We start from the raw sequence: 14454 nt of genomic DNA, 5'->3' as shown, positions 1-14454 counted from the left end.
ACAGAGTGAAAGAGAGGGAGGGAGCGAGAAGGAGAGAGAGAAACATCAATGTAAGTGAGACACATCAATTGGTTGCCTCCTGCATGCACCCTCACTGGGACTGGGGATTGAACCTGCAACCCAGATACATGCCACTGACCAGGAATCAAACCTGCGAACCTCTGGTGTGCAGGCGGATGCTCTGACCACTTAGCACACTGGGCCACCCTGTCTTTGGAATGGAGCACTTATATACTAGACTTCTTTAAAGGTTGGCAGAACTCATGAGTGAAGCCATATAGGTCTGTGGCAACCACTGAACTTTTTACTGTCTCCATAGCTTTTCCTTTTCCAGAATGTTATATATTTAGAATCACACGGTATACAGCCTTTTCAGATTGATTTCTTTCACTAAGTAATATGCATTTAAATGTCTTTTCATGGCTTGATAGCACGTTTCTTTTTAATGCTGAATAATATTCCATTATCTGGATGTACCACAGTTTATATACCTATTTACCTATGAAGGACATCTTGGTTGTTTTCAAGTTTTGGCAATCCTATATAATAAAAGCCTAATATGCTAAGTGTCTGGTCGACCAGTTGGCCGTTCAACCAATCAAAGTGTAATATGCTAATGATATGCTAAGGCTGCTCAATTGCTCGCTATGACATGCACTGACCACCAGGGGGCAGACAGTAGACCATTCTGCCAGTTGCTATGATGTGCACTGATTACCAGGGGGCAGACACTCCGACTGGTAGGTTAGCTTGCTGCTGGAGTCTGGCCGATCAGGACTGAGCGAGATGGGCTGGACATGCCCTGGAGCCCTCCCGTGGTCTCTCCCCGGCTGGTCAACCTCCCGTGTCCCTCCCCGGCCCCGATCGTGCACCGGTGGGGTCCCTTGGCCTGGCCTGTGCCCTCTCACAATCCAGGACCCCTCGGGCATGTCAGAGAGCGGTTTTAGCCCAATCCCCCAGGCCAGTCTGACGGACCCCACTGGTGCACGAATTCATGCACCGGGCCTCTACCCTTTATAATAAAAGCCTAAGCGACCATTACAGCAGAACAACTGGAATGACCGGTTGCTATGATGTGCACTGACTACCAGAGGGGCAGAAGCTCAACGTAGGAGCTGCCCCCTGGTGGTCAGTGCACTCCCACAGGGAAAGTGTTACTCAGCCAGAAGCCAGGCTCATGGCTGATGAGTTCAGCTGCCACGGTGTCAGGAGCCTCTCCCGACTCTGTAGCAGCAGGCTGGGTTGAGTGCGAGTGGTGCCTGGCCCCAAATGGGGCTCCTCTCTGGCCGCCTGCCACTCAGTACACTACTACATTCCTCAGGGGATGTCAGACTGCAGGTTTAGGCTTTCTGTCATCCCCCAAGTGGTCCTGGACGGCGAGAGGGGGATTTCATGCACTGGGCCTCTAGTCATGAATAAAGCTGGTATAAACATCTGTCTGTATGGATATAAGTTTTCAATGCCTTTGTGTAAATAAAAGGAGTGTGATTGTTGGATCACACGATAAGAGTATGTTTAGTCTTCTAGGAAACTGCTAACCTGTCTTCCAAAGTGGCTGTACTATTTTGCATTCCCACCAGCAATAAGAGTTCCTGTTGCTCCACATCCTCACCAGCATTTTATGTTCTAAATTTTGGCTATTGTAACAGGTGTAAGTTATTGTTTTAATTTGAAATTCTCTAATGATATATAACATTGAGCATACAATTATTTTTTCAATTGTATAGCTTCTTTGGTGAAGTGTCTGTTCAGGTCTTTGGCCCATTTCAAAAAATCAAATTGCTTTCTTGTCAAGTTTTGAGATATCTGTGTATATTTTTGATGACAATATTTTATTAGATGTATTTTTTGCAAATATTTTCTCCCAGCCCATGGCTTGTTTTCTGTTGACCAGAAATGGGCTGGTAATCTCATTGAGGAGTCCTTGTAGGTAATGAGTTGCTTCTCTCTTGCTGCTTTCAGATTCTTTGTCTTTTGACAGTTTGATTTAATGTGTTTCAATCTGAATCTCTTTGAGATTATCCTACTTGGGGTATGTTGATCTTATTGGATGTGTAAATTACTATTTGTCATCAAACTTGGGCCATTCTCAGCAATTATTTATTTACATAATCTTTCTGCTTCTTTCTCTTCTCTCCCTCTGGAATTTCTCTTATGTGTATATTGGTATACTTGATGGTATCCCATAGCTCTCTTAGGCTCTGTTCATTTGTCTTCATTCTTATTTTTCCTATTCCTCAGATTAGATAATCTCTATTGATCTATTTTCAGTCTCATATTCTTCCTTCTGCTGGTTCAAATCTGCTTCTGATCCCCTCTAATGAATATTTTCATTTGAGTTAATATAATTTTCAATTCCAGTGTATCTTTTTTTGTAAATGTATTTTTTCTTATTGATATCCTCCATTTGGTGAGACAAAATGCTTTCCCTTAGTTCTTTTTTAAAAAATTGAATTTATTGGGGTGACACTGGTTAACAAAATTATATAGGTTTCAGGTGCACAATCCTATAACACATCATCATCTGCACACTGTATTGTGTGTTCACCATGCCAATTCAAGTCTCTGTCCATCACCATTTATTCCCCCATATCCTCCTCCACCTCCCAGCCCCCCACTCCAGCAATCACCACACTGTTGTACATGCCATGAGTTCATTCTCTTTTTTATTTTTCTAGAGTCTCTTAGTTCTTTAGACATGTTTTCAATTAGCTGTTGAACATACTTAAAATGGCTGATTTATAGTCTTTGTCTAGTAAGTCCAATGCCTGGACTTCCTCATGGACAGTTTTCTAATTGTTGCTCTTTTTCCTCCAGGTATGGGCCATGCTTTCTTGTTGCTTGCATTCCTTGGAGTGTGGGGATGGCATTGGGGTAAGTTAAAGTGTCACAAAGTTCACTAATCTCATTAAGATGCAGCTGTTTCTCTTAAAAAAAAAAATGCTTCCCAAATTGCTTCAAGCTTTTGATTACTGACAAGAGTTCTGAAAAAGTTGGTTCTAACAGATTTTGCCAGTTTTCAGTTGCTTTTTTAGAGGGGCACACTTTGGTGTTCCTTACTTTGTAATTTTCACTAATGTCTTTCCTGTAAATCTTTAAAAGCTGGCTTACTTTATAGTTCCAATACTACTCTTCCAATTAGCCACATTTCAAGTGCTCAGTAGCCACAGGGGGTTAGTAGCTACCATATTGGAAAGTGCAAGTCTCTCTCTCAAAAAAAAAATCCAAGCAGTTATTTAAATGAATATAAATGAGAAATGAAGTCTCTAACCTAATGGCTTTCTTGTACTTTGGCTAGAATTGATTTTCATGGCAAGGTTAAGTACTCTATGAACTAACTGTAGGTATCAAATAATAACCACCACTTCTCAAGCACTTTACTTAATGTCAGGCAACATTTTAAGATTTACATGTATTAGCACTTTTATTCTTTACAACAACCTAATGGGGCAGGTATTCTTGTGCTTTAAAAATGCAGATAGCAAAGTATCCAGAAGTTAAGCAACTGACCCAATATTTCACAGCTAAAAAGTTGCATAGCCAGGACTTAAACCTTGAAAGTCTGGCTTTAAAACCCAGGCTGTTAACCATCACTATATTATACTTAGCAGTCCTTACAGGAGAAACTCAGAGAAAAGTTATGTTGGCTCAGGGAGAACAGGGTGGGGAGGAAACAGCCCTATACATAATACTAAAAACATCAGAAAGTCCAAAGCACACTTGCAAGAAAACAAACTCACATTTTTATTGAGTGCTAAGTACCTTTATGTAGCACGTTACTTGACACTTATAAGCAGTCAGTGAATATTTGTTGAATAAATGAATGACTGATGCATATTTACACATTGTACTAGGTCTTTTAAAAATTTATTGATTTTAGAGAGAGAGGAAGGGGGGAAGAGAGAAACATCAATTTTGTTATTCCACTTATTTATGTATTCATTGTTTGATTTTTGTATGTGCCCTGGCGGGAGATGGAACCTACAGCCTTGGTCTTTCGGGATGATGCCCTAACCAGCTGCGCTACCGGCCAGGGCCACTGTGCTAGGTCTTTACAAAGGTCTCATTCCAAGTCATTTCATTTATTTATTTATTAATCCTCACCCAAGGATGTTTATTCCATTGCTTTTTAAAAGAGAGAGTAAGGGAAGGAGGGAAAGAGGGAGAGGGAGAGGCAGAGAGAGAGAGAGAGAGAGAGAGAGAGAGAGAGAGAGAAAGAGAGACCAAGATGGGGGATGGATTGTGCACCCCGAATACCCGCCCTTGACCGGCAGTCAAACCCCTGACTCTTTGGTGCCCAGGACGATGCTCTAACCACCTAGCAACACCGGCCAGGGCATGCCAAGTCATTTTTTTAAACTTTTTTTTTTTTTTTTTACTGATTTCAGAGAGGAAGGGAGAGGGAGAGATAGAAACATCAATGATGAGAATCATTGATTGGCTGCCTCCTGCACGCTCCCCACTGGGGATCAAGTGCACAACCCTGGCATGAGCACTGACTGGTAATTGAACCGTGACCTCCTGGTTTACAGGTGTTCACTCAACAACTGAGCCACACAGGCCAGGCCCAAGTCATGTTAAACAGGAGGAACTGAAGCTCAGAGTGGTGGAATCATTTTCCCCATTGAGAGGGTTAGTTCAGGGATTAAAAACTCAATCCTCAAATTCCAGGTCCCCTACACTATAGCTTTTTCTGAGTTTTCAAGGATCGAAGTCACAAAGGATAAAAGCAATACCATACCACATGATCATATTTCATTTATTTGCATGTAGATTATGTGATTAGAGATGGGGAATGTAAGGGACCCAGCTGTGGCAGCCTGGGTACCCTTTTCTCTTGTCCACTTAGGGGACTGACTTCCAAGAATGGAGAAGGAAGAGTTCAGACAATATGAGCAATTATAGCTGTTGTGGCAGCTAAGATCCTTGGTCACCTGCCCTTCCTAAGTCTGACTCGCTGCAGAGAACTGGAGGAGTGTGAAAGGACTTCATTGAGCAAACATTCATTCCGCATCTCCTAAGAGAAGGCATATACCCCAATAAACAATTATGTGATACATTCTTTTTTTTTCTCATAGAAACGTACGTTTATTTTGACAGAGACATGCAGAATACAAAGGGCTGAAATAAATGAGTGATCATTAACATAAAATAATAGGACATTTTATTATGTGATACATTCTGATTGTGTAAATTACAATGAGGAAATATGCAAGTATTTTGAGAGAGAAAAGGATGGAGCAGCAACTAACTTCCTGGGAAGTTTAGAGAAAACTTTTTAAAGGGCTTTGACTTTGAACTGAATCTTTAAACATGAATAGTTGTAGAAGGAAAAGTTCTCTGGATGGAGGCATGAACATGGTTTTAAGTTAGGTTTGTTTGGGCCAGAGTGCAGGGTTATAAGGAGTATGGCCATAGGAAGGCTGTTTGGGAGTGGATGGTTGAGGAATTGAAAGACCAGGGAATTGATTGTGTTTCTACTTTAGCAAGGCATCCTATGCTGAGGGGGACTGCCTAATGAAGAAGAACCGGAGTTGGGGAAATTAGACGTGATGAAGGTCTAAATTATACCTGAGGGGATGAAGAGGCAGGAGAGATTTAAGAGAGAACTGAGAGAACGTGGTGATCAATTAGCTGTGTGGGTGAGAAAGGGATAAAGTCAGAAAGAATTATTTCTATTAATGGAGATAAAAAAAGTGGGAGGAATAGACTGGACCTGGTGTTCAAGAGAAGGCAAGTTCTGTTTTGACAATTAGTGGGCCTGCGGAATATCCCCAGGGGCTGACCTGTGAGTTTCAAGCCTAAACCTCGGGAGGGAATTAGGGTCAGAAACAGATTTGAGAGTTATTAAGTGAGAGATGAATTCATGGAAGTCAAATTGGTCACCTAGGAGGAGCATATAGAGAGACAAAAGGCTTGTGGGTGTAGAGTGTCGACGGAGGAGGACAGAGGAGGTGTTCCTAAACCAAAGAGGCTGCAAAGGAGGCATGAGGCTGAGAAGTGTCAAAGTCAAGGTAATGAGAAGTTTCAGATGCTGAGAAAAGATGAGGTTGGGTAACGAATGAAAACTGGTTATTGGATTCGACAATTGAAGTTTTCCCGTGGTCAGTGAGTTCAAGGGTCTGGATTGGGAGACGTCTGGTTGGTATTTGCAGGAATGGTTCAGGAATGTTCCAACTTCCAGGTAGATTAGGGGGTGAGGAGAACGTGTCCCATGCTCAGACAGGAGCTTGGAGATGTGGTGGCCCCAAGAAACCCTGCAGCAGCACAAGGCTGTCTGGTTTTGTGATGGAACTCACGAACAAAGTCACATGTTGAAGTAAATAATATATATGGTTTTGTTATCTACGGTTTTATTTTCTTTGTGAGATGCTATTAGTCAAGTTTAATAGGTTTTTCTAATTAAGTACTTCATATTTTTCCAACATTGGGAAAACTTCAACCATACAGAAATGTTGAAAAGTATTATGTAGCAAACACCCATTTATTGACTACCTTTCTACAATTAACATTTTGCTCTATTTGTCTTATCTACTCATCTTTCCATTCATTTTTTGATGCACTTCACTATAAGTTTAAGACGTAAGTACACTTTACCAGTGTGCATATCATTAACTAGAATTCAATTATTTGCTTAGAATTCAATTATGTGTGCATCAGATTAAAAAAAAATCACGCAACTTGAGTGAAATATTCCCCGAGTTTTGACAAATTCATACATCTGTGTAAGCCCTACTGTGGCTGGAACATCACTGTCAACTCAGAAAGTCCCATTTCCCTTCTGGTCAGTTTCCACTTCTCCCTTCTCCCACAAAGCCAACCCTTGTTCTGATTTTTTCACTATAGGTTGGTTTTGCCTGTTCTAGAATTTCATATATATGGAATCTTGTGGCCTGTACTTTTTCATATCTGGCTTCTTTCTCTCAGTAAAATGTTTGTGAGATAATTTCATCGGTAATTTCTTTCTTTTGCTGCTATTATTCCATTGTTTGATTGCACCCGTTTTAATCTATATTCCTACGGTTGACTGCACTGTTTCTAGTTTTTGGCAACAATGAAGAGCACTGCTATGAAGAGTCTAATACGGGTCCTTCAGGGGGCATGTGCTTTCGTTTCTTTTGGGTAAATGTCAGGAGTGGAATGGCTGGATCAAAGACTAGAGGGCTTACTTTTATAAGAAATTTCCAGGCCTTCTTCCAAAGCTTGTTCCATCTTACACTTCCACTAGCAACGTTGCTTCACATCCTCTCCAGCATGTGGTGTTGTCACTTACCTCTTAGTCATTCTGGGACAGTAATATCCTACTTCTCTGTGACGGATGATGTTGAATACTTGATCACGTGCTTATTGGCCATTCATATATTTTCCTTTGTAAGGTCATCTGCTTGTCTTTTCATTATTGAGTTGTAAGAGTTTTTAATACAGTAAGTTCTAACTTAACGTTGTTGATAGGTTCTTGGAAACTGCCACACTAACAATTTTACCATAGCCTGACTTATATAAGTAACAGGTTCCTAAGGTACACGTCTGTGCATCAGTTAACCTGTGGTAAAATTGGTTAGTGTAGCAGTTTTCAGGAAGCTATCAATGACAGAATTTGCTGTACATTCTGGGTATCAGCTCTTTAACAGACATGTGTTGTATGTTATCCTGGACGGCGGCTTGTTGTTTTGGAGTTCCATTCATCAATATTTTTTCTTTTATGGTTAGTGTATCAAACTCCTCTCTAAGAAACTTTTGCCTACCCCCAAGCTGTGAAAATATTCTCCTATGCTTTATTCTAGAAGCGTAATAGTTTAGCTTTTATGTTATGGCTAGACCCATGTCTAATTTGTCCTCCACTCCCACCCCCCGCAGAGATATCAAGCTGTTATATAGCATTGTCTATTGAAAAGACTTCTTCCTATTAGGGTGCTTTGGTGCCTTCGTAAAATATCAAACTACTTCATATTTAAATTTATTTTACTATTCATACAAACTGTTTTTACTCATACATTCTCTTATCATTTCCTCATAGATCACTGGGGTTGGATATGTTTTCCAGTTGAGAAAACCAAGACTCAGAGCAGTTCAGGAGCTTGTCCAAGGGGACACAAAGCCAGACCTTGAACACAGAACTACTACTGAATCATAAAAGATGTTAACATTTTAAACCTATTTTATCCAGTGGAAATATTATTAAATGAGCATAATTTTATTTCAACACTGGTAGTATTTTTAGACTATCAGCCAAACACATGCCTCCCTTGCAGGCTTGTGTATGTCCAAAACAATCTTTATATTATGCACCTCTGGTTTGAAAGAGTGAAAAATTACAATGCTTGCTCCCCCAAATGGGGTAAGAATAATAGCTTCTGGCCAAGGTTGTTTGGACTTCTAAAAATAGTGACTATTTGAAAAGCCTAGTTGATACTTAATCAATAGTCTTGGGGTAAGACAGTGGTCGGCAAACTCATTAGTCAACAGAGCCAAATACCAACAGTACAACGATTGAAATTTCTTTTGAGAGCCAAATTTATTAAACTTAAACTTCTTCTAACGCCACTTCTTCAAAATAGACTCACCCAGGCCGTGGAATTTTGTAGAAGAGCCACACTCAAGGGACCAAAGAGCCACATGTGGCTCGTGAGCCGCAGTTTGCCAACCACAGGGGTAAGATATTTTCTCTTAAAAAAATAAAAATAAAAGTAGGAAAAGGTTTATCAGTGTCCCTCCTAGTTATCTAAGAAAAATACATTCTGTAGTAGTTTTAATATGATTAAGATAACCTCGCACGTGAACCAATTTTTTTTTTTTAAATCCTCACCCCAGGATATTTTTCCATTGATTTTTGGAGAGAGAGAAAGAGAGAGAAGTATCAGTGTGATAGAAACACATCAATTGGTTGCCTCCTGCCTGAGCCCCGACCAGGGCCTGGGCCAGGGAGGAGCCTGCAACCGAGGTATGTGCCCTTGATGGGAATCAAACCCCGGACCCTTTGGTCCCCAGGCCGACACTCTATCCACTGAGCCAAACCAGCTAAGGCTTGAACTCATTTTTTCATGAGACAAAGTTAGAGGACTCACACTTCCTGATTTCAACACTGGTCAAAGCTACAGTAATCAAGATGGTCTGGACTGGCCTAAAGTAGACATGTAGATCAGTGGGACAGAACCGAGAGTCCAGAAGCAAAACTGTACATTTATGGTGAATTCATTTTTGACAATGGTGTCAAGACAATTCAATAGTGGAGAAACTAATCTTTACAATAGAGTGCAGGGACAACTGAACATTCCCATGCAAGATTCTTAGTTTACATACATACAAAGTAAACTAAAAATGGACCAAAGACTTAAATAAAAGAGCAAAAACGCTTAGAAGACAACATAGGATGTTTTGTTTTTTTTTGTGACCTTGGATAAGGCAATGATTTCTTAGATATGAAACCATAAGCCCAGTTGACAAAAAAAATAAATTGAACTTCAAACAAATCAAAACATTTGTGCTTCAAAGGATACTATCAAGAGAGTAAAAAGACAACCCAAGAATGGAAACAAATATTTGTAAATCATCTATAATAATAAAAGCATAATATGCAAATTGACTGAATGGCCAAACAGTGGAAGGACTGTCCTGACATCCTTCCGGACGAAGCCGGGGCTGTGAGTCTGAGGCAGCCAGGGCTGCAAAGGCCTACTCTTGCATGAATTTCGCACACCAGGCCTCTGGTATATCTAATAAAAGACATAGCTACAATATGTAAAGGGTGTTTACAACTCAATCATAAAAGGACAAATCACACAATTAAAAAATGGGCAGGGGATCTGAATAGACATTTCTCCAAAGGAAAATATAAATGGCCGAAAAGCACATGAAAAGATGCTCTATGTCATTAGTCATTAGGGAAATGCAAATCAAAACCACAATGAGACATCACTTCACACTCACTAAGATGGCTATAGTCAAACAGGAACTATCAAGACTGGCAAAGACGGAAAGAAACTGGAACCCTCAAACCTTGCTGGTGAAAATGGAAAAAAGTTTGACAGTTTCTCAAAAATTTAAACATAAGGTTATCATGTGACCCAGCAACTCTATTCTTAGGTATATACCCCTAAAATTGAAAAAAATTTGTCCGTGAATGTTCACAGCAGCAGTATTCATAATAGGCAAAAAGTGTTAACCCAAATTTCCATCAACTGATGAATGAATAAGCAAAATATGGTATATCCATACAATGGAATATTATTAGGCAAAAAGAAAAAAATGAAGTACTGATACATGCTACAAAATGGATAAACTTTAAAAACATGCTAAGCGAAAGAAGCCAGACACAAAAGAACACGCATTATATGACTCCACTTTTATGAATTTCCAAAACAGGCAAATGTACACAGGCAGATAATAGACTAGTAGTTGCCAGGGGGTGGGAATGGGGTGAATTGGGATGTATAGGGTTTCTTTCTTGGGGGATGAAAATGTTCTTGGTTTAGATACAGTGATGGCTGCACAATTTTGTGAATATACTAAAAACTACTGATTTGTATCCTTTAAAATGGAAAATTTTATGGTACATGAATTATCTCAATAATACTCCAAAAGGACAAGCAAGCATAAGAGTCCTTAAAGTTTACCTAAACATAAAACAAAAACTTGAACCCCGTTCTATGATTTAATTCAGTTTTATAAATACCTTCTTTTTCTTCAACAACAATCATTATGATAAAAATAGTAAGTAGTTATTAAACACTTATTAGGCATTGTACCAAGCATTTATACTTGGTTTTCTCTCTCAAATCACCTCAGTAACCTTGTACATTGATGCTATTATCCCATTTTACAGAAAAGAAATTGAAGCTCGAAGACGCTGAGTAATTTTCCAAGATCATGGAAAGGTAAGTCTGACTCCTGAGGTTCTATTGTACCATTCCATCTTCCTTAAAACAGTGATGTTTTTGTCTCCAACATTATTATTTTTCAATGTGTTATATTGTTCTTCTATCTCAAGTAACAAATTCGATATCATTTCAGGGTTCAGTATTAAATAATGATCTTTCTTTCTTAGTTTGTTGAGCACAGAGCAAAGACAGAAAAAAATTCCCATATCACAAGCTTTTATTTGTATCAAATTACAGAGTACCATAAGTAAATATAAGATTATGATTTGAATATTATGATTTATAATTTGGCAAGTTATTTAATTATCCAAAGTTTATGATATATTTGATTATACACTGAAGAGATGATTTGGCATAACTTGGCAAGGTAAATATTTCTGTACCTTATTTGGCTGTTTATTGTGTGTATATGTGGTACATATATGTATGAATATGTGTACACACACACACACACATCCCTAAATTAAATATACTTGTATAAAAAGCTAAAGATTGATGTGTTAGGGTTAATTCCTTTAAAAATATCTATTATATTAAATTGCATCTGCATTCAAAGCAGAAATGTAAAAAAACCTGATCAATTTGCTAAATACACATGAATTTACAAAGTAATTGAAAATAAAAGTTTCTATTGAAATGTTATATTCCTGTTTAATTGACATTTAAGTGGCACTATCACACTATGGAAATAAACATCATTTTTGAGTTTGTTGAGAGAATAAAGATTCTACTGAGCATTACTACACATTCTGAGTTAAGATTGACCATTATTATATAGGAAAAGATGGCAGATCACTTTCTTCTGTGTTACGCTGGGAATTCTCAGGAAGCAGTCAGGCAGTGTCTGCACCCCCTGGGCCTGGGTTTCCTGCGCTTCCTCAGTGGAAGTCTGGCTTCTCGGGAAAGGTGCAGCCAGTCCGCCTAATTATGACGCTTGCTGCATAGTGGCCAGCACGGATGCACTCAGTCAGCGGCTTGTCACAGACCAGTTGAGACAGGAAACCTGAAACACAGACAAAGGGGAAGACCGTGAGCACCAGGCAACAGCATCAGAAATGTCACTGGGTCAGACCAAAAAAACAGTCTATACACCTACACCCTTCTTCAGCCTGGTAGGGAGGTCTTCCCCCAAACATCATGAGCTACCCCTGATATTTCTTTTAAAGAGCTCAAGGTGGGACATGACAACTAACTTTCTAAGCCTAAACGTTCACTCTTTCCTTTAGTTTTGAGGTGGCTGTAAGAAATACTGGCCAAATAATATTTTCTTGGGTCTTTATAGCTGAGGCGTTATTAGTTATTTATCCTTCTCCCTGCCTCTCTGGATTTCCTCTGTGCTGTTATTCCTAGCATATTGTTTTGGACAAAATCCCATCATCTGGATGTCTCTCCAAGTACAAATTTGAGAGTTGAAAAGTTAGGAAGGACCCTACATCTCCCTTTCATCCCCAAAGTAAGAAAGAGCAAGATAATTTCTACAGTTAAGTACCAGCTGAAACAAAATAAATAGAATAAAGCAGAAAACGGTTTTGAGGACTTCTGCTTATGACCCAGATGAAATGAAAGGAACCAGATTTACCTTTCTCCAGAAAAACTAAGATAAAGACAATGTACATGAAAAAAAGTTTTTGAAATATTGCACATCAGCCACAAATGATCAACGAAAGGACATACAAGGAAAGCCGTAAAACAGCTCCAGCTCATTGCCTGGGGGTACCAGGCCATGACACAAGGAGAACCACCAGGCAGAGCTCGACAGTCTCACTGAATTGAGAAGATGGAAGTGGGAGTCCAAATGGGACGTAATTAAATATCTAGGCAGACTGGTCAGGAAAAAAAGAGACAAGACATAAACCACCAATATTAGGAATAAAAGAGGTGATATCACTATAGAATCTATACCTAAAAGGATAATAAGGAAAATATATTGATTTTGTAGTTAAAGTTTCCCATAAAGAAAATTCCAGGTCCAAATTGTGTCACAAATATTTACGGAAAAAAATAATATCAATGCTATACAAATACTTTAGAAAACGAAAAAGGAGGGAATATATCCAATTCATTCCATAAGCCAGAATTATTCTGATAACATATTCAGAAATGATGCAAATATTCTGAAGAAAATGTTAGCAAATCCAACCTAACAGTATATTTAAAAAGATAATAAATTATGATCAGGTGGAGTTTATCCTCAGAATGCAAGTTTGTTTAACATTCAAAAAAATCAATCTATATAATTTACCATATTAACTACGAAAGCCATAAGATCATCTTAGTGATGCAGAAAAAGCATTTGACAAAACCCAACATCCACTGCTAATAAAAACTTTCAGCAAACCAGGAATAGAAGGAAATTTCCTTGACCTGATAAAGGGCACTTATGAAAAACTTCCAGTTAATATCATTCTTCAAGTTGATGACTCAATGCTTTCCCCTTAGAATGAAGAACAAGGCAAGGATGTTTGCTCTTAAACACTGTGCTTGAGACTCTAGCCCAGCCTTGGGCAAACTACTGCCCGCGGGCCGGATCCGGCTGTTCTATCCAGTTCTCTTGCTCTCCCCTCCGCTCCTTTACTTTGAATTTATATTAGTTCACACAAACACTCCATCCATGCTTTTGTTCCGGCCCCCCGGTCCAGTTTAAGAACCCATTGTGGCCCTCGAGTCAAAAAGTTTGCCCACCCCTGCTAGCCAGTGCAACAGGCAAACAAAAGAAATAGATAAAAGGCATCAAGACTGAAAAAGAAGTAAAACAGTCTTTACATGCAGATGGCAAGATTGTCTAGTTCTATGGTTCTCAATAGTAGGCAGTTTTGCCCCCCAGGGGACATGGGGCAATGTTTGGAGACAATTTTGTTTATTATAACTAGGGTGGGAGTGCTACTGGCATTTAGAGTCCAGGGATGCTGCTAAATATCCTATAATGTCAATAATGTCAAGATTGAAGGATAAAGAAGATGTGGTACCTATACACAATGGAATGCTACTCAGCCATAAGAAAGGATGAAATAGTGCCATTTACAACAACATGGATGGACCTTGAGAATATTATGCTAAGTAAAATGTCAGAAAAAGTGAAGAACCATATGATTTCACTTATATGTGGGATATAAAACTGAAACTTGAGAACACAAACAGCAGTGTGGTGGTTGCCAGAGGGATGGGGGTGGAGGGGGAAAAGGGAGTCCTAGTATGGCAACAGGAGATTTGACTTTGGGTGGTTGGCACACAGTGTAATATAAAAAGCTTATAACATAGAACCCCACACCTGGGTTCATGTTGACCAATGTCAGGCCAATAAATTTAATTTAAAAATTGGAAAAATCCTATGTAGAAAACCTTATGAAAAAGAAGTTCTAGAAAAAAGTTATTAGAATTACTAAGTAAGTTTGGTCAAGTTGCAGGATACAAGATCATTATATACTAATAAAAACCAACTGAATTTCCATATCAGTAATGTGTGTATATACAGCAATTGTATATGCTAGCTAGCAATGAACAATTAGAAAATGATATTAAAATACTATTTACCATGCCATCAAATGTGTGAAAAATCTAGGGATAAATCTAACAAAAG

General features: G+C 39.0%; 1 protein-coding gene across 3 annotated transcripts in view; it reads right to left on the bottom strand.

The window, feature by feature from the left end:
- Positions 1-7704: 7704 nt before the first annotated feature.
- The window catches only part of ADK (adenosine kinase), a 539444-nt gene continuing 532694 nt past the window's right edge, over positions 7705-14454 (bottom strand). Inside the window, exon 11 of one of the 3 annotated variants that reach the window (XM_080687590.1) lies at positions 7705-11880. In XM_080687590.1, coding sequence (XP_080543716.1) covers positions 11756-11880 — 125 coding nt within the window. In that variant the 3' untranslated portion in view covers positions 7705-11755. The remainder of the gene's footprint in view (positions 11881-14454) is intronic. The other 2 variants (XM_080687589.1, XM_080687591.1) reach the window with 2 other exon arrangements.

Source organism: Plecotus auritus (assembly GCF_963455305.1).
Source record: "Plecotus auritus genome assembly, chromosome: 9".
NCBI classification, from domain to species: Eukaryota; Metazoa; Chordata; class Mammalia; order Chiroptera; family Vespertilionidae; genus Plecotus; species Plecotus auritus.
The sequence above is the reverse complement of the archived record's forward strand: the minus strand, read 5'-3'. Positions and strand labels throughout refer to the sequence as shown.